At 43.3% G+C, this 27,907-nt stretch overlaps 1 protein-coding gene across 1 annotated transcript in view; it reads right to left on the bottom strand.

Annotated features, from left to right (window-relative positions):
- The window catches only part of TMEM255A (transmembrane protein 255A), a 68,122-nt gene that overhangs the window by 20,183 nt on the left and 20,032 nt on the right, over window positions 1-27,907 (bottom strand). The window contains exon 2 of the mRNA XM_073641079.1: window positions 869-1,011. Within this exon, the coding sequence (XP_073497180.1) occupies window positions 869-1,011 (143 nt within the window). The remainder of the gene's footprint in view (window positions 1-868; window positions 1,012-27,907) is intronic.

Below are 27,907 nucleotides of genomic sequence, written 5' to 3'. Positions count from 1 at the left end.
AGCTCAGCCACAGTGATCTTGGGGTTCTTCTTTACCTCTCTCACCAAGGTTCGTCTCCCACGATTGCTCAGTTTGGCTGGACGGCCAGGTCTAGGAAGACTTCTGGTGGCCCCAAACTTCTTCCATTTAAGGATTATGGAGGCCACTGTGCTCTTAGGAACCTTGAGTAATGCAGAAATTCTTTTGTAACCTTGGCCAGATCTGTGCCTTGTCACAATTCTGTCTCTGAGCTCCTTGGGCAGTTCCTTTGAGCTCATGATTCTCATTTGGTCTGACATGTACTGTGAGCTGTGAGGTCTTATATAGACAGGTGTGTGCCTTTCCAAATCAAGTCCTATCAGTTTAATTAAACCCAGCTGGACTCCAATGAAGGAGTAGAACCATCTCAAGAAGGATCACAAGGAAATGGACAGCATGTGACTTAAATATGAGTGTCTGAGCAAAGGGTCTGAATACTTATGACCATGTGATATTTCAGTTCTTTTTTAATAAATTTGCAAAAATTTCTATATTTCTGGGGAGTTTTTCAGTCAAAAAGTGAAAAATTTAAAGGGGTCTGAATAGTGTCCGCACCCACTGTATGCTCATATTGTTTCTGTCTTGTGTTGTGTCTGTTTGGTGGCCACTGTGAACATGCTCCTATTTTGGCATGCATGCCAACTTATACTCCAGTTCGTTTTTTTTCAGTTACATTTGCTAACAAGTTTTCTTTCTTTAGAAATGTAAATTACAACAAACTGATGGATCTAATAAACAGGACATTGTACACAGGGGCTCCCGGTACATAACAATTTAGACTTTTCAAACGTTATTAGAAAGGTTCTGTATGATTACCATTATACAATCATTAGAAGTCATTTACACTTACTATTACACCCGGATAGTAGCCGCCCACGGTGACATTTTCACTTCTGGTGGTTGCAGCCAGACCCACAGTTAAAATTAATATGGATACCAGGAAAAGTGTCACAGTAACAAATATGGAATTTCGTCTTCTTCTATTAAAAGATCCTGCAGTAAAAAAAGATATCTAATATGATTGAGATGTACTTTTTTTGTCCAAGATAGTTTACTAGGTGTCCTAGGTCTAGTAAAAAATATTCTTTGAGACTAAAGATGATTTGAAAAGTAATTTAAAGGAAATGTCTTATTAGAAAATGACCTATTGTTTAGATCACATATATGATAATGGGGACCTTTCACCAATTTTACCAGATTAAACTGGCTACATCAAAGAATAGTGGCTGCAGAGCTGAATAAAACATTGCTTTATTTTTAAAATGTTTCATCTCCCATTAGATTAGAATTTATGCTAAGTACACGGGGCGTTAGCAGAGATTCTTCACTGGGGGCGTGTACTTTTTCCCCTGCATAACAATGACCAATCATAAGCAGGAGTGAAAATAGGAACACGCCCCCGAGAAGTGTAGAGCAGGCTTTCTCCTGTGAGACATGAAGTAACAGACAGCCCTGCTCTCCTGCATGATCTCTGCAGCTACGGTGTACAGTAGAGCTGAGCTGTGTGTTACTACAAATACCTTTAGCAGCTTTCATCCCACAGCAGTCAGCCTGGAGGGAGGTAAAGCAGAGCTATGAGTCATTAAAATCTTAACAGCTTTTATCTCATGGCAGTCAGTGTGGGAGGAGGAGTACAGCAGAGCTATGTGTCATTACAAACACCTCTTTTCAGCTTCCATTACAGGACACTGTCAGTTCTGCTCTACTCCTCCCATGCTGACTGCCCTGAAATGAAAGCAGCTAGTGGTGTTTGTAACGAGACATAGCTCTACTCTACACAGTAAGTACAGAGATCAAGGAGGAGATGAGGGTTGTGTATCATTACATGTCTCACACAGAAAAAGCCTGTTCTAAACTGTTCTGGGGGCATTTTCCTTTTCCCCCTGTATGACACCTCCTGATTATGATTGGTCAAGTCATGCAAGGGAAAACTACATGCGTCCAGAGAAGAATCATTGGTAATGCCCTCTTGAGCTTATCATAAATTATAGCCTAATCTTTACAAGCCAATATCTCCACAACTGAGAAGAGAAATTCAAAAATAAAAACTCTGTTTTACTCGGCTCTGCATTCACTGTCCATGATGTGGTCAGTTTAATATGATCAAATGAGTGAAAGGTCCTCTATAAATGTATTTTTTTTAAACATAAAACATTTTGCATTAGTTTTTTGTATGTTTAACACCACTATCTATATAAGAAAAAAAAAAACTATTGAAATTATCACAGTGGCTACAATGCCTAATATTAGACTCCTCTTCTTTACAGGGACATTAGCACCAATAGACGGACCCAAACCCTATGTGTTTGTACAGAAGTATAAAATTATATATGCTCTAATTTGGAAATAGGTCATGTATGAAATGGGGATAAAGTGAGCTGTGATATCACCTATTGCAAATGGTGGCTTGTGTGTTATTACCTCTGTATCGAGGTGTTACCATTTATTTTAATTTTGTCTCTGATGATAATGAGACTGCTGAAAAGCCAAGTTTGCCAATTGCAAGATTTCATCATATCTAGTTATATGGAAAATGAATTTAAACAAAATTTGGAAACATTATATATTTTGTTTAAAAACCTGATTTAAACAATAGGTCATTTTCCAGTTACACATTTCCTTTAAGATCATATTAGCTCCCAGTAGGAGAAGGAGCGTTATTGATGTCTAGTGATTTCCATGTCTCTATAAGGGGAATTTACATTTACATATTATACTGCTGATAAGAATTTTCATGTAAAAAATAATAATGGAATAATGGAGGTGTTAAAGTTTACGGCTCACAGTTTCCTATAGCAAAGGGGAAGAACAGTGAATGCAGCTCTGGAGTATATTATAAGCTGTATAGGCTTAAAATCAGTACAGAAAAAATAGAGAAACATGACTACAAAGTTACTCAACTTTACTATAGATTTTGGGTGTATTTAATCGTTCAATAAAACTGCAAATGAAATAAGAGCGATGCTTTATATCTTCAAAGTGTATAACATCTGGCACAAGCAGAATTATCTGCATTTACCTAATTACCAGATCATCAGAATATTTCTGCAAAGCAAACCATTTAGACGTGTCCTGATTAATATCAATTTACCATCACTATGAAGTACAAATTGTCCGAGATCAGCAAAATACACAACAGATGCCATGACGTTATAGGATGCCCAATAGCCAGGATTAGGGCAGAACGGTTGCACAGCACGAAATACGTACAATTCGTCTGCGACTCCAAAGTGAAAATTACAAACAGCAACCTCAAGATGCAAAGTGGATTAATTTGGGATTGTTCATTATCCCAATGTCAAGTCAAAAATTGTAGCAAAGGCAACAGCATCCTTATTCAAAGAAAAATTATTATTTAGGCCAATGTCTTCTGCTTAATATCAGGTAACATTTCGCCCTCCCCCCCCCCATCCGCAAAAAAAGTAACAACTATTTTAGGATGTGATTTGCATGTGGGTTCTGTGCGATTTAAACTTTGAAGCACCCAATGGACACAAAAAATTGCAGATATGTGGCACGTAAAATACATTAAATTGTATCAAGCAAAGATCGATTCGCACCAAAAATCCAGCAAATATAGATTTTTTTATGCTAATGCATCAAGGTCGTACCATGCTGTGTATAGTAACCGTTCTCTCAAACATACTGGAGCCAATTAATTAAGACTGGCATAGCGGGTGCTTGTACTATGCCAGTCTTGCTGGAGTATGATGCCCCGAATTCATTAAGAGGCGAACTCCACTTTCAAACGAACTCCCAGTTTCAAAGTGGCAAGCTCCTCCATGCACAGCCTCAGAAATGCTACTCAAGTCTAAAACTGGAGTAGCATTTCTGGAAGACGAAACAACGCTACTTTTATTGAATTGGACAGGTGGGTGTGGCCACTCTCTGTCCTGCCTCCTCCCAAACTCCGCCCATTCCTGTGGACCGGATTTAAACTGACGTGAAGACACCAAAAGTCGCAACATTTTTGCGCAACTCCACTTGCAGAAAAATTTTGCGACTTTCTGAAGCTTTTACACCAGTTTTCTGTCATAAAATCTTTGATGAATACGCCCCATGTCCCCCTATCCAAATCTTAAACATGGTGATTAAAAAAAAAAAAAAAACACGTTATCTTTATGTGTAAAAATTGCCATAAAAATAATAATTTAGGTTTTTTTGTTGCTGCAGATTTTTTAATGAATAAGCAATTTGTGCCTAGCTCTCCATAAGACCTCGGGTACATTTGACAACCTGTTGCTATTTTTGGTTGTCTTGCCCCACTGCACTCTACAACCCCTCCAAAAAAAAAAATCAATTAAAATTTACATGGACCCAAAATGGTACCAATAAAAACGAAAGCTTATTCTGCAACAAATAAGTCCTCACACACCACATTCAACAGAAAAAAAAGTTATGGCCCCTAAAGTTTGGCAACAAATTTTGTTTTTAAAGTGCTTAAATTGGATTAATATCACCATGTCCATAACATCCTGAACTTCACTTTATTTATCTCCGCCTTGTGCGGAAACAGCAGTTTATAGCCACATACAGGGTAATGGCCAAAAAGAGGCCCGGGCTCTATCTGGGGCTCCCGTGCTGTTGCTGTGACACATGACCCCGGAGCCCAATCAGCGCTGGCGTCACTGGCCCCGCCTCCTGTCGAATTGAACATGAAGAGGACGTCAGATCAGCTGCAGCCCAGACTTCCTCTCTATGTTCAATTTGTCCAAAGGTGGAGACAGTGACGCCAGCGCTGATTGGACACCGGTGTCATGTGTCACAACAACCACACGGGGGCCCCAGGGAGAGCGACTGCAGACACCGCTGGAATGGCGTCGACTCGGGAGGTGAGCATGGGGGATGACAAGGAGTTGTCCAAGTTCTTTAATTTTACACTTATTTTCTTTCAATTTTGGTTGATATATTTTGTCAACACCTTTAGCTATTGACATTTTCAGAAATATTTTGATAAGTAGAAGCATTGCCAGGTTATTATCACATAAAGTGACACATCAGATTTGCAAAATGGGGCTGCATCTTAAAATCTCAAATAGGACACATCAGGGAGGTTAAGTTATAGAATGCAGAAGAAATTAAAAAAAAGGTAGTAACATACAGGCCACATTCACACTGCTGTATATTGGTCAATTGTAAGAAAAAAACAAGAGTAGGTCCTACACAAATTAAAACAATATTAGAGGGATTTGTATAATAAAAGGAAAAAAGTTTTAAGTCTCACCATGTTATTCGATATTAGAACTGTTCACAATATTGCGTTGCCGCACCACAAAAGCAGCATGGGTGTGCAATAATTGCATATGCAGAAATTCTAACAAATACAAGTAAATATACAATAGTCCTATGTTTAAACCCTCATTATATAGATATTATTATTATGCGACAAAATATTAAAGCTAATATATGAACATAGTATCAGTCCTAAAATTCATTCCCCGCGGCTGTTTGGTGTTCAACTCAATTATCCAAAAGACTTCTCTGAGCAACAACTTTTTCCTCCAGTTATCACCCCTATCAGGTTAATTGACCATCTCGACTCCAAAAAAAGTGAGATCTTTGATGTTCCCTCCATGTACTTCTGAAAAAAGTTTGGAAACCCCTAAGTGTGTTCTGTTTTTATTATTTATATTTTGTAAGTGTTCTGAAATCCTTTTTTTTAGTTTACGAATCGTGCAACTTATGTATTTATTATTGCATGTTTTATTTTCACAGATTCCAACCCGTTCAGTAAAAATATATTATGGTATGGAAGGTATGTGGATGACATATTCATTGTTTGGAAAGAAGATGTGTCCACGATCCCTAGTTTTGTACAGTATATTAATACCAATGATATTAACTTCTCTTTTACTTTCTCTGAATCAAATAAAAAATAGATTTTTTTGGACCTTACATTGGAAGGCAGTTCATAATTGGGGAATATAATTTGTAAAGCCTATCGCAAAACTGTCAGTGGTAACACCACGTTACGTGCTGACAGTAGTCACCCCATTCATACGATCAATTCTATCCCCCTTGGGGAATTTGTTAGAGCTAAAAAGATATGCTCTGACAGTGAAGCATTCCAGAGGGAAAGCACCGTCAAAGAAAGGGTGAGGAAAAGGGGTTATAAAGAGCATAACATCCATAACATGGCTGATAGACAGGCTGGTATATTGAAATACAAGCACTGGGATCTGAGAACTAATAAGAGTGTTAGGAAACAAACTTGCGTTGCACAGGCACCTCCATGTTGGAGGTCACTTTGGCCTGGGACACTTTTAGAGGGGCCATGCGCCATCCTAGAGGCGGGGAGCGCGCGCACCCTAAGAACAGTGCCCGGGGATCTGTGCGCTGTGCACGTACCCCGGGCAGCATCACAGAGAGAGGAGGAAGGAGGAGTGGGACACTCCAGCTGGCGGCTGGGGCGGCGGGAGAGTCAGCGTCTCTGCCGAGGGAGAGGCGCCGACTTTCTCAAGGCCTCCGGCCGAAGTGTCCCGCTACTCCTTCCTCCGTGATGCTGCCTGGGGTACACGCACGGTGCGCAGATCCCTGGGCACTGTGCTTAGGGCGTGCACGCACTCCCCGCCTTTTCAATGGGCTGCGCGCGCCATTCTAAAGTGTCCCCGGCCAAAGGCCAGTGGACACTGACTATTTAGTGCATTTCTTCCAACATGAAGGTGCCTGTGCAATGTTGTAAGTTTGTTTCCTCTTGTTAGTTCTCAGGTCCCAGTGCTTGTATTTCCATATACCTGCCTGTTTATCAGCCATCCCCGCCCGCCTGTCTATCTGGCGTGTCTGCTTGCCTATCAGCCGTGCCACCCTGCCCATCTATCAGCCATGTCACTCGGCCTATCAGCCATGCCCGCCTGCCTGTCTATCAGCCGGGCATGGAGGGAACATGTTTCTATTGTGGCGGTCCCGAACACCTGATCCGAATTCAGGGCCTAGGGTCTGTTGGAGAGGCTAACTTGAGCAAGAATCACTCCTCTCCATCGTTGACTTTGACAGTATCTGTTTCCTGCGGCAACAGTCGTTTTGTCAAATCAGCCTACCTATACTAGTGTTCCACAAGTAATTTCATCCAGCAGGCTATTGTCGAGCAGTATAAGATTCCGATCCATCTGCAGGAACCCTTGGTGGTTTCATCGGTGGATGGAAAGCCCCTATCTGGGACCTTCGGGTTCAGATGCTACACTCTGAGAAGATTCCCCTCCACATGCTGCCTGGCCTGTCATACCCTCTGATACTGGGTTTAGCTTGGCTGCGGAGAAACAAGTCTGTGTTGGACTGGAGATCTGGAGAAGTACTTCATTGGGGTCAGGGATGCTACGAAACCTGTTTGGTCCCATTCGTCCACTTTGTCCTCCGGCTTCCCTATCAAACCTCCCAGGCTTGCCGGTACCGTATTGGGCGTACGCCGACATCTTTAACAGGAGGGAGGCTGAGATTCTACCACCTCATAGGCTGTATGACAGTCCTATTGATCTCCTTCCAGGCGCATCACCTCCAAGAGGTCAAATCTACCCCCTGTCTCAGGCCGAGACCCGAGCCATATCCGAGTATATCAAGGAGAATATTGCTAGGAGATTGATCCAGAAATCCTCCTTCCCGGCTGGACTGGGATTCTTATTTGTAAAGAAGAAGGACGGTTCGCTTCGTCCCTTTATCGACTATAGGGGACTAAATCAGATAACAATAAAAAATAAATATCCTCTGCCTCTCATCTCCGAGCTGTTCGAGCGCCTCAAGGATTCCAGGGTCTTCACGAAACTCGACCTTCGGGCGGTGTACAATCTGAGTCGTATTCACCAGGGAGAGACTGGTCTGAAAGTGGATCCTGAAAAAGTGTCTGCAGTCCTGAAGTGGCCCCATCCAATCGGTCTCAAAGCCATCCAGCGCTTTCCCGGATTCACAAATTACTACCGTCAGTTCATTCCCCACTTCTCTTATTGGGCCACTCCTATCATTGCCCTGACCCGCAAGGGGATCAACCCCAAGATATGGACGCCTGAATCTGAAAGCGCTTTCATATCATTAAAGAAAGAATTCACCTTTGCTCCTGTGCTGCATCGCATGGACAATAATAAGCAGTTCTTTATGGAGGTGGATGCTTCTTACCCAGAAGTCCTCATCAGGTTGGATGGTGACTTGCAGTTTCTTTTCTAAAATCTTTTCTGCCAAAGAACGCAATTACTCCATTGGTGATCGGGAACTGCTTGCTATAAAAATGGCGCTGGAGGAGTGGCGTTTTTTGTTGGAAGGGGCTACAGATCCGATGGTTATCTACACGGGTCACAAGAATATTGCCTATCTACAATCTGCACAACAACTTAACCCTCGACATGCTCAGTGGTCATTATTCTTTGCACTCCAACTTTGCTCTCCATTTCAAATCATCAAGGCAGACTCCCTTTCCAGATTCTTCCTGTCTTCCAATCAAAGGGAGGAACCTCAACATATTATTGAGCCTTCCAAGATGATTACAGTTGCCCTGTTGGATTTGTTTAGTCTTCCCTCCGGTAAGACATATATGCCTGAGTCAGATAGGAAGCGGGTTCTTTTCTGGGGGCACTAGTCTAAACTGGCAGGGCATGACAGACAGAAGAAGATGCTTCTCATTTCCCGACACTATTGGTGGCCGACCCTGCACAAAGATGTCACGGAATTCGTCTCTGCCTGCCCTTCGTGTGCTATCGTTTACTTCAATTACCCATGCCATCGGCTCCCTGGCAACATATTGTCATGGATTTTATCACGAATAGGCCTGTGTCAGATGGGCGTACTGTCATCTGGGTGGTTGTGGATTGTTTCTTCAAGATGGCTCTTTTCATCCCACTCCCTGGTCTTCCATCTGCGCAATTATTCTCAGAAAAGTTTATCCAGCATATTTTTCGCCTCCAAGGTCTATTGCTCCACATTGTCTCGGATAGAGGAGTCCAGTTTACTTCCCCGTTCTAGAGGGCCACCTGCAAGCTACTGAATGTTTCCTTGGATTTCTCATTGGCTTACCATCCTCAGTCCAATGGCCAAGTGGAGCGGGTCAATCAGATCCTGACTAATTTCCTTCAGCACTTCGTCAATGCTCACCACAGAAATTGGTCCAAACTCCTACCTTCAGCCGAATTCTCTTAAAATAACCATGTGAGTGAATCTTCGGTCAAATGTCCATTCTTTGTGTTCTACGGTCAACATCCTCATATCCTTTTCCCGGTGTCGACCACCTCCGATATTCCTGCAGCTGATTCCCTCGTCAAGAGGTTTTCTGAAGTCTGGAGAGACACCAAGTCTTCCTTATTAAAGTCCTCTGAGCGGATGAAAAGACATGCAGACTGAATGCTTGGACTCGCCTTTATTCCGTCCCGGGGATAAGGTCTGGCTGTCATCCAAGTATGTCCATCTCAAGGTACCATTGTATAAACTGGGTCCTCGCTTTATCGGTCCCTTCGAGATGTTGAAACAAATTAATCCGGTAGCCTACAAGTTCAAACTCCCAGCCTCCTTATGAATCCCCAATTCCTTTCATGTGTCTCTTCTCAAACCTGTCATCCTCAGTCCTTTCTTCAAAGACCCTGGTACCATTCCCGCTCCAGTCTGTCTCTCAGTCGTGCCCACCTGCCTGTCTATCAGCCATGCCCGCCTGCCTATCAGCCATGCCAGTCAGCCTGCCTATCAGACGTGTCACTCAGCCTATCTGCAGTGCAAGCCTGCCTGTCCATCAGCGGTGCCCGCCTGCCTGTCCATCAGCTGTGCCTGTCTGCCTGTCTCCTGTGCCTTGAGGGTCTGCTGTCACATACCCGAGGTGTCAGTCCCGGAGTAGCACCTAGTCCACCTTCCTCGTCCCTCCTCGGATCATGAAGTCGGCAAGCCGCCGTACATCCAAGGTCGGATTTGGCAAGGTCCCTAGTCACACCTCTCCGGCCTCTCCTCGGACCATGGCACAGTGGTTCCATCACCCAGTCCGTAACACATAGCTTTTAAATAAAGTGGAAAATATTCCACAACAGGATTTGTTATATGGTAATAAGAATGATAAGAATATGAATGCATCTAAAAGAAGGTCCACATGTAGAATCAACATGACGGTTTTTAGTACTTCGTACAATTTACAATACAATGAAATCAAAAAGATTATTAATAAATATATACCTGTTGTTTTTCAAGACCCAGTCCTTAATGAAATTTTGTCAGAAGGATACAACTGCGTTGCCAGAAGGGGTAAATCCCTTGGCAACATCCTCTCTCCTAGTCTGTACACCTCGAACCGCAAACCAACAAGACCAGGCTTTCAATGAAAGGCTTCTTTGAATGTGTGGGCGCAAAATGTAATATGTGCCATTAGGCGCATAAAACACATAAAATTAATGACACACAAAGCATCAATTCATTTATTAATTGTAACACCAAGTATGTGTATTGTATGCAATGTAAAACATGCAATATTAAATATATAAGTTGTACAATTCATAAACTAAAAAAAGGATTTCAGAACACTTAGAAAATATAAATAATAAAAACAGAACCCACTCAGGGGTTTACAAACATTTTTTAGAAGTACATGGAGGGAACATCAAAGATCTTACTTTTTTTTGGGAATCGAGAGGGTCAATTATCCTGATAGGGTGATAACTGGAGGAAAAAGTTGTTGCTCACAGAAGCCTTTTGGATAATGATACTATGTTCATATATTAGCTTTAATAGTTTGGTGCACAATAATAATATCTATATAATGAGGGTTTAAACATAGGAATATTGTATATTTACTTGTATTTGTTAGAATTTATGCATATGCAATTATTGCACACCCGTGTAGCTTTTGCCGTTTCGTGATTGGTTAGTGCTAGTTTTAAATTTCATGTCATGTGGTTTCATGCTATACTCAGTGGTCAATGGCAGTTGCATCTACCATCGTGAATTTTTATCTTTTATGTTTCGAAATAAAGATTTGAACATTTTATTCAATTGCCGACACTTGGAATTTTCTCTTAGAGGGATTTGTACCCCATTTTTTAATTTGCACTGGCTCCTGGTTTTGATTTACAAGTGCTGCTATATGTTTGAACATTGCACCATATTGCTGGCCATGGCCACAGACTTAAACCTTTATTTTCCTGTAATGATTATTAGAAATGGGAGACTAATTAATGCTCCACTTCGGGGAATCTATCATTGAGCTGTTGATGCGTGGGATAAGTGCACAATCATGTCATTCTGATATTTTCAGCTGTCTGGATGCTTCCTGACCCTGCCGCCTAGAACATGTATTAGGTTGCAGCAGGTGTTTGAGGCTTCAGTCTTCGGATGGAGCACAGTTTGCTACTACAACACAGGCAAACAGCCTACATTTGCATATATGTGATGATCAGGTTAAACTTGTCTTGTGGGTATGAGTAAATTTGTTAAATATTTACATCTGAAAACGATCATTGATTGCCCATAATGTATTAGCGTCTGGCAAGAAGACAGACAGCGAGTTACCTACAGTTATAGCACAGCAGCGCCGTGATTTATTGCATCAGTAAAATACAAGCTCAATATCAATATTTGCTAATGCTACTTCATAATTTTCTCCTTTTGCACCTCTGATGTTCCCGCTTCTGTCTGATTCCTCCCTCCATCCATCCATGTCCATAATGCAGCGCTGCATACTGGGAAACATGGGGTCCAACCAGAGAGAAGAGGTGGCCACAGACAGAAAAGGTGGCCACAAAGAAGAGGTGTCCACGGGGAGAAGAGGAGACCACAGAGAGAAGAGGTGGCCACAGAAGAGGCCACAGAGAGAAGAGGAGACCAGAGAGAGAAGAGGTGGCCACCGAGACAAGAGGTGGCCACAGAGTCAAGAAGTGGCCATAGAGAAGAGGTGGCCACAGAGAGAAGAGGTGGCCACAGAGAAGAGGTTTCACGCAAGGTGTGGGAAAGACTTGCAACACAAAGGGATGAGGGAAAGGGAACCCAAACTCTAGGGAAAGGGGGGGAGTGGAGACCTCCTAGGTTGATCTAGCGTCACCCTGTGTCCCCTAACATCTCTGTATTGGCTCTTCACCAATCGCCGCACGCGTACCTCGCCCTGTCTTTCCCTGGCGTTTGGCTCAGGCTAGGGAAGGGAGGAGATGAGCACTAGTCGATCTCCACTAAACACTATAGACAACAAAGAAGGACAAACATGGGGAAATTGCTTAGCTTTAGATGACTCCAGACAAATGCACACACGTCCTCAAGCTCCAGAGAGGTAGGAGTACAGCTCTTGCAAAGCCTTCACAAGGAATAATGAATATTGCCGCCACCTCCCTCTGAAACACAGCAGGTAATTATACACCCAGGCCAGGGAGTTAATTAGCCAGAGGGACGTAGCTACTGGGTCCTAGAGACAGCCTCTAAAAAGATGTCGGTAATGCCAAACGTAGAGATCTCCTGCAACCAACTGCAGGCAAATGTCTGTCACTTCTGAAACACCCGTGACAGTACCCCTTCCTCTACGTGTGGCCTCCAGACACTCAGGACCGGTTTCTCAGGATAAGAGGTGTGGAATGAGTGAACCAATCTGGGAGCATTCACCTCTGACGCTGAAACCAACATCCTCTCCTCGGGACCATAGACTTTCCAGTGCACCAAGTATTGTAGAGAACGACGTTGGAGACAAGAATCTACAATTCTCTAAATCTGGTACTCCATATTACCATCAACTATTACTGGGGGCGGTGGTAAAGGCGAAGGCTCAAGAGGTTCCACATAGTTTTTGAGTAAGGACCTGTGGAACACGTTGTGGACCTTAAGGGCCTGAGGAAGTTCAAGACGAAACGCTGCTGGGTTAATGACTGCGGTTATTTTATAGGGACCAATAAACTTAGGTCCCAGCTTCCAAGAAGGAACTTTCAATCTGATATTCCTGGTAGACAACCACATCAAGTTATTCACATTCAGGTCCAGACCTGGCAAGCGTTTTCTGTCAGCCATACGTTTATACCCATCTCCCATGATCTTTAAATTACTGAGAACCTCATGACATACCGAGGAGAGCGACAAAGCAAACCGTTCCTCCTCAGGAACTCCTGAAGATCCTCCCCCACTAAAGGTACCAAACTGTGGGTGATAACCGTATGCACCGAAGAATGGTGACCTGCCAGTGGATTCTTGACGATGATTATTAATGAAAAATTCTGCCAGCGGTAAGTAAGTTGCCCAATCCTCCTGATTTTCGGAGACGAAAAACCTGAGGTAGGTCTCCAAGTTCTGATTGACACGCTCAGTCAGACCATTTGACTGAGGGTGGAAGGCAGAGGAAATGGACAGCTGCACCCCAGTCGAGAACAGAATGCCTTCAAAACTTTGAAACAAACTGGGTCCCCCGATCTGACACATAGGAGGGAACCCCGTGAAGCTTCACAATCTCATTTATGAACACGTGAGCAAGTGTCTTAGCCTTGGGAAGTGCAGGCAATGCAACGAAGTGAACCATTTCACTGAACCTATCTACTAACACCAAAACCACAGTTTTGCCTGCAGAAACCGGTAGGTTAGTAATAAAATCCATGGACAAGTGTGTCCATGGCCTACTAGGAATAGGTAGCGGATGAAGAGTACCAGACGGACCTGTATTCCAAACCTTAGAACGTGAGCAAATACAAGCAGCTACGTGTTCAATCACATCCCGATGCAACCCCAGCCACCAAAAACGACGATAGAGGGATAGAGGAGGTCCGCGGTTGCCTTACCACCTGGATGCCCAGCAAGCACAGAGTTATGATGTTCCTTAATTACTTTGCTGTGCAGATCAGATGCTAAAAATAACCTTCCTGAATGGCAGGAGGTAGGGGTGCACCCCTGAGCCTCCAACACCTCACCCTGCAGTTCAGAAAACAGTGCCGAAATGACTACCCCTTTCTGTAATATCGGGGCAGGGTTCTCATGGTCACCACCACCAGGGAAGCTCCGGGACAAAGCATCAGCCTTGACATTTTTGACTCCTGGACGAAAAGTGACAACAAACCTAGTAAAAAACAAGGACCATATGGCTTGCCTAGGGTTGACATGTATAATATGTATACATGTGGATTTGCTGCGTTTCAATGAAAATCAATAGGAGCAAAATCGCGCCGGAATCACGCTGCGGCTGGTAGCCGGGTCGGGAGAGGAGACTGCTACTCCTCTCATCCGACCGCTGCTCTGACTAATAACAGCGAGAGCAGCGTGGAAGGGAGGAGCAGCAGTCTGCTCTTCCCAGCCCACGTGCCCGCAGTAGTTAAAAAAAGAATAAAAAAGTAAAAATTTTAAAAAAACCTTAACACTCATCTGTCCGGCGGCATCCGATGTCCTCCTGGTCCCCGGCGGCGATCATCTCTCACCTGCGGTGACATCACTGATCACCTGATGGTCACGCGAACATCAGCTGATCGGTGACGTTAGCGATCACCTGATGGTCACGTGACCATCAGGTGATCGATGACGTCAGCGGTCAGCTGATGGTCGCGTGACCATCAGGTGATCAGTGCTGGCAGCAATCAGCTGATGGTCACGTGACCATCAGCTGATTGCTGACGCCGGTAAACAGCTGATCGGTCTCATGACCAATCAGCTGATGCTCACCATGGGGAGATTCATAAGAATGTTCCCACGGTCTCTAGCTCACCGGGGCTCATCAGCTGATCTTCAGCTGATGAACCCCAGTGACCCCCTGCAGCACTGTATACTGACAGGCGGTGATTTTACACCCCTGTCAATATACAGTGCAGTATTCCACAGCAGTGGTTTCTGATGTCACAGCTGTAGAATTGACCCGGATCATTGTGGGACACTTGGCAATACGTGGACTGCGTCGTTGACGGCGGACAGGTGAGGAATATTGTTGTTTATTTTTTTACGTTTTTTCAGGAGATTGAGGGCTTCGCAGAGGCGTGTAATAAAAAAAATTGTAGAACAGTGTGTGTTTTATTTCATTAAAATGCTTTATTCTGGTCGTGTCTTTTATTGAAGAAGCGGAGACCATTTTACCACGTGGTTAGTAATGGGGGCATCTTATAGACGCCCTCCATTACTAACCTGGGCTTCACGTCAGCCGCCAATACAAGGCTAACGTGAACCCCAACCCCATTACTCCACTGCCACTGCTACAGGGCAGTAGGAAGAGCAAGGCTAAGCGCCAGATTTGGCGCATCTTATCTTATCTTATTGTCCTGAAAGCCGCATGTCAGTGTCCATGGGTGATTCACAGCCTCTGATGCACGCATAGTGGACATGGGATTTCTAGAGATCTCATCCACTATGTTGTAACATCTGGACGCTGCAGGTTTGACGCTGTATAAACACACAGCGTCAAACCGGCAGCGGCTCCTGACTGTGGCCACGTACCCAAGCTCACCCGCAGCATTTCAATTTCTGTAGCGGACACGCCAGTCTCTGCTGCAAATTTTGACCGATTGAAGTGTCATTATATGCGGTGGATTCACATGTACCGACGACAAAAGTGCGGCATTAAAACACCGCATTTTGGACGCAACATAAATACACTGTGTCCAAAGAGCTGCTGAGTGCTGATTGGGGGGGGCGTAGAGGCTAAATTTATTTAGCTCCAACAATCATTCATTGATGCTTCAAAAAACGCTTAAAAAAACGCATGTAAAAACACTTCAAAAACGCATGCATTTTTTTTCTACCAGGAAGAGGCAAAAACGCTCAGGAAATTTCTCAATTCCTGAACATGTGCACATACCCTAAAGCCTTAACAAGGAATAATGAATAATCACCAGCACCTCCCTCTGAAACACAGCAGGTATTTTTACACCCAAGCCAGGCAGTTAATTAGCCAGAGGGAGGTAGCCGCTGGGTCTTAGAGACAGCCTCTAAGAAGATGTCTGTAATGCCAAACGTAGAGATGTCCTGCAACCAACTGCAGGGCGACTGTCTGTCACTTCTGACACACCCATGACAAGAGGAGGCCACAGAGAACAGGAGGCCACAGTGAAGAGGAGGCCACAGAGAAGAGGAGGCCACAAAGAAGAGGAGACCACAGAGAGAAGAGGTGGCCACAGAGAGAAGAGGTGGACACAGAAGAGGCCACAGAGAGAAGAGGAGATCACAGAGAGAAGAGGTGGCAACAGAGAGAAGAGGTGACCACAGAGAGAAGAGGTGTTCACAGAGAAGAGGAAGCCACAGAGAAGAAGAAGCCATAAAGAGAAGAGGTGGCCACAGAGAGAAAAGGTGGCCACAGAGAGAAGAGGTGGCCAAAGAGAAGAGGTGGTTACAGAGGAGCAGTAGACTAACCTATATTTGCTTTAATATAACATCTAAAAAATATATTTTTGCATTTTCATTTTTCCCTCTCTTTCTTCCAAGAGTTATAACTTTTTTTTTTAGGAAAAAAAAAAAGAATTCAGAAGTTGTGAAAAAAAATTAACGTAATTTTCTGAGACCCATCACGTTTTTATTTTTCCGTCGATTGCGCTGTGTATAGGCTTGTTTTTTATACGACGAGCTCTCGGTTTTAATATTATTTTGGGGGTAAATATGATTTTTTGATCACTTCTCATTGTATTTTTTTAGGGAAGAGTAGGGCTAAAAAAATCATAATTCTGGTGTTATTCGATTTTTCTTCTTTGCACTGTGTACTGTATTGATTAATTAATTTCATATTTTCATAGACCAGACTTTTAAAATAAACTTGTCTGGTACAGGATTCTGTCAGCAGGTTTTTGATATGTAAACTGATAGTAGCATGATCTTAGAACAGAGACCCTGATTCCAGTGATGTATCACTTAGTTTACGGGGTGCAGCAGTTGTGATAGAATCCCTGTTTTCTCCGCTGCAGATTAGGCGGAGCTCTGAATGTTGAGCTGTGTACAACCCGCTCACACCACTCATTGGCAGCTTTTTGTGTACACTGTATATTGACAGAAAGCTGCTAATCAGTGCTTGGGGTTGTGGCTGGACTAGAAGGCACAATACACCTAGTCCTAAAGTGATGATCTCCTGCTGATAAAACTGATTTTATTGAAACAAAATGACACAGCCTAGTAAGTGATACATCACTGGAATCAGGGTCTCTATCCCCTACATCATGGTGCTCTCATATTACATAGCAAATACCTTCTAACACATTGTAGAAAAACTCACAGATTTTGGCGGGGCCAGAAGATTATTTGTAGGAGACCTCCCGATGTCTTCACCGACAAATGATGATGGCTGTACGAATGTATAGCTATAATGGGGGTATATGGGCACCATATGAAATTACTTTTACAGTGTACAAGTTAAATCTGGTTCAGAAGGCAGAGGGGCATTACAACTATATTACACAAACTGGTTCAGAAAGTTCAGGGAAGTGTTTCTATCTATTTGTATGGAGGTCACTCTCTATGACTGCCAACTTCCATACCTAGTTAGAGCATGGAGGGCAATTCAAGAAAATCTCAACTACTGTTTATGGCGTGTCCACCTCTAACGTAGTGGCCGGCAGTCGCCTCTTCAAGGCATATCCTGTGAATACGTCCGAAATCTTTGAGATTGGAAAACCCCTTTAGGGTATGTGCACACAGCAGCTCTTAGACCCCAGCTTACTCACATGGTTTTTGACGTTGTTTTCCTGAATCGTCTTCTTTGTCATCTTTTCAGTGTCTTTCCCACCAGCATTTTTTTTGTGTATATGTGTATATATATATATATATATATATATATATATATATATATATATATACACATACAGTGCAGACCAAAAGTTTGGACACACCTTCTCATTTAAAGATTTTTCTGTATTTTCATGACTATGAAAATTGTACATTCACACTGAACGCATCAAAACTATGAATTAACACATGTGGAATTATATACTTAACAAAAAAGTGTGAAACAACTGAAAATATGTCTTATATTCTAGGTTCTTCAAAGTAGCCCCCTTTTGCTTTGATGACTGCTTTGCACACTCTTGGCATTCTCTTGATGAGCTTCAAGAGGTAGTCACCGGAAATGGTTTTCACTTCACAGGTGTGCCCTGTCAGGTTTAATAAGTGGGATTTCTTGCCTTATAAACGGGGTTGGAACCATCAGTTGTGTTGTGCAGAAGTCTGGTGGATACACAGCTGATAGTCCTACTGAATAGACTGTTAGAATTTGTATTATGGCAAGAAAAAAGCAGCTAAGTAAAGAAAAACGAGTGGCCATCATTACTTTAAGAAATTAAGGTCAGTCAGTGCGAAAAATTGGGAAAACTTTGAAAGTGTCCCCAAGCGCAGTTGCAAAAAACATCAAGCACTACAAAGATACTGGCTCACATGAAGACCGCCCCAGGAAAGGAAGACCAAGAGTCACCTATGCTTCTGAGGATAAGTTTATCCGAGTCACCAGCCTCAGAAATCGCAGGTTAACAGCAGCTCAGATTAGAGACCAGGTCAATGCCACACAGAGTTCTAACAGCAGACACATCTCTACAACAACTGTTAAGAGGAGACTTTGTACAGCAGGCCTTCATGGTAAACTAGCTGCTAGGAAACCACAGCTAAGGACAGGCAACAAGCAGAAGAGACTTCTTTGGGCTAAAGAACACAAGGAATGGACATTAGACCAGTGGAAATCTGTGCTTTGGTCTGATGAGTCCAAATTTGAGATCTTTGGTTCCAACCACCGTGTCTTTGTGCGACGCAGAAAAGGTGAACAGATGGACTCTACATGCCTGGTTCCCACCGTGAAGCATGGAGGAAGAGGTGTGATGGTGTGGGGGTGCTTTGCTGGTGAGACTGTTGGGGATTTATTCAAAATTGAAGGCATATTGAACCAGCATGGCTACCACAGCATCTTGCATGCTATTCCATCCGGTTTGCGTTTAGTTGGACCATCATTTATTTTTCAACAGGACAATGACCCCAAACACACCTCCAGGCTGTGTAAGGGCTATTTGACCAAGAAGGGGAGTGATGGGGTGCTACGCCAGATGACCTGGCCTCCACAGTCACCAGACCTGAACCCAATCGAGATAGTTTGGTGTGAGCTGGACCGCAGAGTGAAGGCAAAAGGGCCAACAAGTGCTAAGCATCTCTGGGAACTCCTTCAAGATTGTTGGAAGACCATTTCCAGTGACTACCTCTTGAAGCTCATCAAGAGAATGCCAAGAGTGTGCAAAGCAGTCATCAAAGCAAAAGGTGGCTACTTTGAAGAATCTAGAATATAAGACATATTTTCAGTAGTTTCACACTTTTTTGTTAAGTATATAATTCCACATGTGTTAATTCATAGTTTTAATGCCTTCAGTGTGAATGTACAATTTTCATAGTTATGAAAATACAGAAAAATCTTTAAATGAGAAGGTGTGTCCAAACTTTTGGTCTGTACTGTATATATATATATATATATATATATATATATATATACACACAGTATATAAAATTGTAATAGCTTCCAAGCAAAAGCTGCATGAAAAATGGACCAGTCACTTCTTTTAGATGCTTCACAGCTTTCAAAGCCTGAAGCAGGCAAAAGAAGTGAAAAAAGACATAACACATGCACAGCAAGTCGTTTTGACATTGCTGTGCATATGTTCGTTATTTTTAACGCTTATTGAGCATTTTTTTCAGAGGTTTCCAGCCAGGATCGCCTAAAAAAACGATGCCGTGTGCACATATCCTTAAACATAAGATACATAAAAGTGTTTAAAAAAAACAACCCCTGGGACACGTAATACTTCTCTCTTATGACAATGGCCGTTTGTATTCACTATGAAATAGGTGCAGTTTACAGGGAGGGATTGTCTCATCAAGGCAACTTGCTTTGTTAAAGGGGTAGTCCAGGACTTTAACACTGATGGCCTATCTTTGAGATAGGTCATCAATGTCTGACCGGCGGGGATGCGACACCCTGCCAATCAGCTGTTCTTGGTGTCTACCGGCAACTGCTCAGTTATGGATCTGCACAGGTCCGTGGCCTGTTTAGTGGCAGGGTAATGCACTTCCGCCACCTATTCAAATCAATAGAGGTAGATGTGCGGTTCCCGGCGGCGGTCACTATTCCGTCAACATAGCTGTGCAGTTTCGTAACTGAGCAGTTCCGGCCGCTGCCGGCACAGGGAACGGCTGATCGGGAGCGGTGTCAGGTGTCGCACCCCCACCGATCAGACATTGATGCCCTATCCGAAAAACACCTTTAAGCCATATATATATTACAGCAGAATCACTTCAAGACCCTAGTACAGAGAACCAACATGGCTGCCATGTAATGCTACATTTACAACAAACGTCGGGCTGTCTGCAACTTTTTTTCCAGCAAAATTTTTGTCAAATCCACAGAAATTCGCTAGGGTACCCAATATACCAAAACCTATACCTAGGCCAACACCTAGACCTTAACTTCTCTTAACTACGATTACATCATTATACAGTGGGTATGATGTCATCACAACTGTTCCACCTCCTTACTGCTCCCATTTTTATGTGCTAAAGTGGCTAATGGGCCTGCTAGAGTTGGCCATGCCATTGTAATTGCTACTTTTGCAACCTGTACTTTTATGATACTTCTTGTCCATTGCTTTGTCACCAAAAGCATGTTTTGTAAAAACATACTTCACAAATTTGTTATTTGACTGAGGAAATCCTGCACATACTTTCCAGATCTGACAATTGTGATGAGGGTACGTATAATTTATGTGATTGTCTGCAAGTGCCTACCTACCTACCTGGAGGAAAAAACCCTCATCCTATTGGTAAATAGGAATATATTTATATATAATATGTACGGTATTTATTTGTACCGAATTTTACAATGTACTTGAGCTATATTTTTTTTTTTTTTTGCCGCAAGACTGACAGATAAGCCATTTTATCTGGACAACCTCTCATCCAAGGGAGAGGTCACTGTAAGAATTTATATCTTTCTCCTATTGTAATTATGACATATGGAGCAGACTAATCCCCTGGAATGAGCCGGGGCATTTCATCTACAATTTCATGCCTGATAGGTTTATTATTATCTATCCCCTCAATGACTGACAGCAATATCATCAGTACTGACGAAAGCCTCCACGAGAATGGACACAGCACAAAGACAAGCACTAAAGGATCAGACTGTCAAAAATGTCTATATTATATATGGATAAACTGCTGAATAATGGTACGCTGCTCAAGAATATGAAGGAAGCACTTGCACATCACAGTATAAGGCCTCATTCAGACATCTGTGTTGCACATACGTGTTCTATCCAAATTTTTCATGGATACAACACATACCCTTTAAAGACTATGTGCCATCCACGTGCTGTCCATGTTTACCTCTGCAAAGGATAGGAGAAGCTTCGTAATTTATTTATCCAACCATGAAAATCAGTGACAGTAAAAACTAACACTGACCAAACACTGATGAAACACGGATCCAAAACATTCACTACAACGGTACCTTGTTTTAGTGTCATACGTAAAAAACATTGACGTCTGAATGGGTCGGTCAATTAACTTCAGGAATCTCAATGTGTCCAGTTAGGAAGTAGAAGAGATTGCAAACCAACTTCACCTGCTTTGGTACAAATGAAAGTGAGAACAGGAGTACCGGATAGGCAACAGCAACACTACCACTCAAAAAGACCATGGTTCTGCAGGTGGTGGCCACAAACAAATACTCTCCCCTTATCCTTCCTGAATTATTCATCTCTAGTTATGAGTTTTGCTGGTGTTCAGGTCACTACTGATAGCATGAGGTGGTATCCATTCAGTTTGTGCCGGTAGCCCAGCTCCACTAGAATGGCACATCCGTACATACCATCTCCAGAAGGTTTGCTGTGAGGCCAAGCACAGTCTCAAGAGCATGAAGCAGATACCGGGACATTGGCCAGTATATAAGGACAGGTGGACAGGATCATACAAGATAAGCAACCCAACAGCAGGACCGGTATCTGCTCATTTGTGTGAGGAGGAAGGGGAGGAACACTGCCCAGAGCCCTACAAAATGACCTCCAATAGGCTACTTGTGTGCATCGTTCTGACCAAACTCTCAGAAAGAGACTATATGAGGGTCCGATATTCTGTAGTGGAATCTGTGCTCACACCCCAGCACCATGCAGTTCAATTTTCAATTACCACAGAACACCATAATTGTCAGGTCCGCCACTGGTATTTCGTTCTCCTCACAGATAAGAGCAGGTTCATACTGAGTACATGGGACAGACATGAAAAGGTTGGAGACGCCATGGTGAATAGTATGCCGCCTGCAACATCATCAAGCAAGACCACTTTGGCAGTGGGTCAGTGATGGTCTAGGCAGATAAATCTTTAACGGGGGCGGGGGTCGCATAAATCTTCAAATAATAGCCAACGACGCCCTGACTGCTGTTAGGTATTGGGATAAACTCCTAATGGACATAAGGCCATTAATGTGTACTAAGTACGCTATGTTACTTACACGTACTATTCTTGACTTATTTACTTACTACAGGTTGTTTGCTAATTTAGCTTTTTATCCTAAGTTTTGTCTGTTAGATGGACATAGTGTGAATGTGCACCTACACATTGCACTTACACCAACATCTGTTCTGGCTCATTTCATTGGTTTTGCTGTAGTTTTTTTGTACTTTGTACAAACAGGGGCGTGGCTCCCCTTTTTGGGCTGGGCATTTTGTCTATATAGCTTTCCATGGGCAGGTGTCTGAACAGTTGGGTCCCTGCTCTGCCCTTATTTATTTTGAGATCCGCTGCTGACACATTCACTGATGAGCAAAAGGGTAACAATGTTTTGAACTTTTGACTTTCAGGCTCCATATCTCACCATCCACTACTGCTTTGAATGTGAGACTACCATCATTTTATAGACAATCATCTTGGCTATCTCATGAATAAATTTGACTTGCAACTATTTAGCATATGATTAGTTATGCAGATTCTTGTCATGTCACTGTACTGTTATTGTTTTGCTCCTAAAAATCTAAATTTTAATTTTTATTATTTTGTCAGTATTTTGTAAATCCACCTTTGGCTTTCAACACTGCCTGAATCTTTCTGGGCATGCTCTCGATCAGATTCAAACACGTGTCAACCAAAATATGATCCCAGGTCTCTTCTACATGTTCCCAAAGGTTGGTGCATACTGGTTGACTCACTTGGGTATGTATATAGCTTTTTCTTCAACTCTACCCACAAGTGTTCAATTGGGTTGAGGTCTGGGGACTGTAGGGGCCAATCCAGCACCGCTACTGAATTGCCAATCTCAAAGTATGCTTCAGGTCGTTGTCCTGCTAGAACACTATGTCGTCCTTTTCATACCCATACTACTCAAATGTATGAAGTAACTTGTCTTGTAGGATACTCAAATATAGATCAGCATTGAGACTACCATCGATCCTGGGCAAGAATCCAACGCCTTTGGCTGTGATACAACCTCTTATCAGGCTTCCGCCACCGAACTTAACAGATCCTTCAATTTCTCGATCCGTTAGCCCCTTTCAGAGCCATTTGCACCCAACGGAGCCTAGTCTATTGACTTTTGTCCCGTTTCCAATCTTCTGCTGTCCACTTTTCGTACTTTTTTGCTAACTCGAGCTGACAGTTCTTATGAAGATATTTAAGTCGAGGCTTCTTCACCGTTTTTCAGGCCACCATTCCACACTTTTGTAACTTGCGTCGCACAGTGCTTGCATGGATGTCTGTGATCTCACTATTATGAAGTATACAAGCCACTAGGGTTGAGCGAGTATGTTCTGTCCGAGTATGCTCGGGCCGAGCTCTGAGTATTTATAGCTGCTCGGTGATAAGGTTAAATCGCTCCTGTGTGCATGATTTGCAACTGTTTGACAGTTTTATTACATGTGAGGAATGTGTAAGAAATAGACATTCCTCACATGTAATAAAACTGTCAAACAGTCACAAATCATGCACACGGGAGTGATTTAACCTTATCACCAAGCAGCTGTAAATACTCGGAGCTCGGCCCGAGCATACTCGGCAAAAGGGTTAATAGAACATACTTGCTCAACACTACAAGCCACCTCTACTACCGTGTTTATGTCGCACCAGAACTGATAGACCTTGTGATGAGCCGACTTGTTGACTCCGATATTTTACAAGGACGTCCACCTCTTGGTTTTTGAATGGATTGACAGACTTCACTTCATATTCTTCAAATTGTCATGGCAGTCACATGATGCAGTTGCCAATTTTCTTGGCTGAGAGACCGCTATCGATGAGCTGGATGATGCTGTTTCTCTTTTCTTTGGAAATCTTCTTCATGGCTGCTCCTTGATTCGAACCAGTGACCTTTCACTTGGGAATCAATCTAATAACACAGTGAGCTATTAGGGAATGTGAGAACAGGTTACAGTATACAGGAAGAAAAAGATTTTTTCACCACCAGGAGCAGAACAGTAACAATGCAGGGACATGACAAGAATCTGCATAACTAATCATATGCTAAATATTTGCAAGTCAAATTTGTATATGAGATAACAAGATGATTGTCTATAAAATGATGGTAGGCTCACGTTCGGAGCAGTAGTGGATGGTGCGATATGAAGCCTGAAAGTCAGAAGTTCAAAACATTGTTACCCTTTTGCTCGTCAGTGTAGTGAGGTGAACTACAAGAGTTAGGTACTGTCCCGATTGGGTACACCTTGTCAAGGTGGGATGGCTTTTACGCTTTTTTATCAAAGTAGTATCAACTAAATACCCTATGTTATTTATATGTACTACCAGATGGTGGCCCGATTCTAACGCATCGTGTACTCTAGAATATGTATGCGGCCGACCGGGCGCGACTAATCAGCGAAGCAGTGTTTAAATGGGTTGTGCACTACTTTAAATTAACCCCCCAATGTATCCCCCCAGGGCCCCTAATGAATTTTTTAATTACATCATGTTGTCAATACTGCTTGTGACAATATCGGTGACCACGCACCGCCAGCACGTAATTCCCCCGGCTGCAGCCGGCTCTTGCTTCCGCTTACATCACGACTATTTGCGGCTGCAGCCAGGGGTCTCCTGTTCCGCGTACCACGGTGAATGACGGGCTGTGGCCGGGGTTATCCCCCATCGTGTCACACCCAGCATCCACCGCGCGCTCTGTCAATGAATGCGCCTGCGGTGGATGCCGGGTGTGATGGGATGGGGAATAACCCCGCCCACAGCCCATCACTCACTGTGGAACGCGAAACAGGTCATCTCCCGGCAGCATCGCCGCTGACCTCCGTGCGGCAGATGAGCCGCTAACGGCCGCCATCTTGTTCTGAAATCCCGCGTCGCGTCACTAAGAGCACAGTGGCCTCCATAATCCTTAAATGGAAGAAGTTTGGGACCACCAGAAGTCTTCCTAGACCTGGTCATCCAGCCAAACTGAGCCTATCGTGGGAGAAGAGCCTTGGTGAGAAAGGTAAACAAGAACCCCAAGATCACTGTGGCTGAGCTCCAGAGATGCAGCAGGGAGATGGGAGAAAGTTCCACAAAGTGAACTATCACTGCAGCCCTCCACCAGTCGTGCCTTTATGGCAGAGTGACCCGACGGAAGCCTCTCCTCAGTGCAAGACATATGAAAGCCCTCATAGAGTTTGCTCAAAAACACATGAAGGACTCCCAGACCATGAGAAATAAGATTCTCTGGTCTGATGAGATGAAGACAGAACTTTTTGGTGAAAATTCTAAGCGGTATGTGTGGAGAAAACTAGGCACTGCTCATCACCTGCTCAATACAATCCCAACAGTGAAACATGGTGGAGGCAGCATCATCCTATGGGGGTGTTTTTTAGCTGCAGGGACAGGATGACTGGTTGCAATTGAAGGAAACAAGAATGCGGCCAAGTACAGAGATATCCTGGATGAAAACCTCTTCCAGAGTGCTCTGGAACTCCGACTTGGCCGAAGGTTCACCTTCCAATAAGACAATGACCCTAAGTACACAGCTAAATCAACAAAGGAGTGGTTTCAGAACAACTCTGTGACCATTCTTGACTGGCCCAGCTAGAACCCTGACCTAAACCCAATTGAGCATCTCTGGAGAGACATGAAAATGGCTGTCCACCAACGTTCACCATCCAACCTGACAGAACTGGAGAGGATCTGCAAGGAAGAATGGCAGAGGATCCCCAAATCCAGGTGTGAAAAACTTGTTGCATCATTCCCAAGAAGACTCTTGGCTGTACTAGCTCAAAAGGGGGCTTCTACTCAATACTGAGCAAAGGGTCTGAATACTTATGACCATGTGATATTTCAGTTTTTCTTTTTTAATAAATTTGCAAAAATTTCTACATTTCTGTTTTTTTCAGTCAAGATGGGGTGCAGAGTGTACATTAATGAGAAAAAAATGAAATTTTTAGAATTTACCAAAAGGCTGCAATGAAACAAAGAGTGAAAAATTTAAAGGGATCTGAATACTTTCCGTACTCACTGTAGATGGCTTAGGAGAGTTGATCCTACTGACAGATTCCCCTTAAACAATGAGACCCCTTGGCAGTGTAGTAAGCTGTTTACAGACCATGGCTTTTGCTGTAAAATGCAACTAAGACAATGTCAGGAAAACCCTACTAGAAAGTAAACTTTACATGGGGTTAATTAAAATCACTGAAAATGATGGCAGCTTTTTAATGACTACTATGTAACATGAGTTTAAATGCAATTGGCTAATTCTGAACACAACCACATCCCTACTAGTGATGAGCGAGCACTAAAATGCTCGGGTACGCGTTGCTCGGGTCAAGCAAACTGGAATACTCGCATGCTCGGTCCGAGTAACAAGCCCAATGTAAGTCTATGGGAAAGTCAAGCATTTTTCCGGCGCCCCCCACCCCGGCGGTCTGCAGAGGGCCGAAAAATTGGCCAAATCGATGGGAACAGTGCTCAAATGACATAGGAACAGCATGGGGAAGACCACTGGAAGCATTTCTGACTACCAGGTCACTGCTGTCAACAATATTGTCAGAGGTATTACGCCACTTTTACGGACTCACAATAAGACATACAAAAACAAATACAAAATGGATTTTCCTAGGAAATATGTTAAGGAACATCCTTTCCAGGGTAATGACTTGTATATAAGGCAAAATAAATAACCAAAAACAAAAATGCTCCTCCACACCTTGGGCTATGTTCACACGTAGCGTTTTTGATGCGTTTTTGCACTTTTGCATTGCTTTCAACTATGACAAATGCACTCACTGGCAAATGTCATTTTAACATTTTACAACCTTATCTGGCCATGTGGTATGTGCAAAATCATCAGACACATCCTGTTTCATTTATGAAGGAGGGATTGTGAAAGTCACAAACACTATTTTCACAGCCATACTATTCTTAAAGGGCCAGCAGTCGGCTATGCTTTGCTGTTCCCATTATTAAAGAGTGGGTCTCCTATACTGTTATTGCGTATGCATTGACTGCAAGGGCTGCCAAAAATTTGGACATAACCCAATATCCCGTTGAAGAGACATAGAGGAGGGTCTCAGTAAAAAAAATGTTCCCATTTTAAAGGAGTGGGTCTCCTATAGTGGTAATGCCCATGCTGTGACTGCAAGGGCTGCCAAAATTTGGGAAAAACTCCACTAACAATTTAAAGACACATAGAGCTGGGCCATAGTAACGACATGGTCCCATTAAAAAGGAGAGGGTCTGCTATCCAGTTATAGGGTATGCAGTGAGTCCAACGGCTGCCAAAATTTTTGAAAAACACCACCAACAATTTAACCCTAGAACGCATCAGGGAGGATCAGGGTAAGGAATATGCGGTCTAGACTCACGACAACTGAGACTTGATCGTGTGGAAAACAGTGTGGTGGTGGTGGCAAAGTGACTGGAAGCATTATCTTCTATCCAACCAGCAACCTTTTGACACTGCTCTGGGTTCAATAGTGGTGTACTGCAGTTCCCTAGTAATTGGGACAGGAAGGTCGAGTGACAAGATGTGGGTGTTTGTTGTGACACAATTTCAGCTTGCTCACGGCCACGTCCTCGGCCTCTGCATACACCA

The sequence above is a fragment of the Phyllobates terribilis genome, unplaced genomic scaffold, assembly GCF_046119375.1.
Source record: "Phyllobates terribilis strain yellow unplaced genomic scaffold, ASM4611937v1 Scaffold_7__3_contigs__length_470593459, whole genome shotgun sequence".
Taxonomy (NCBI): Eukaryota; Metazoa; Chordata; class Amphibia; order Anura; family Dendrobatidae; genus Phyllobates; species Phyllobates terribilis.
Note: the sequence above shows the minus strand (reverse complement) of the source record. Positions and strands in the feature narration are given on the sequence as shown.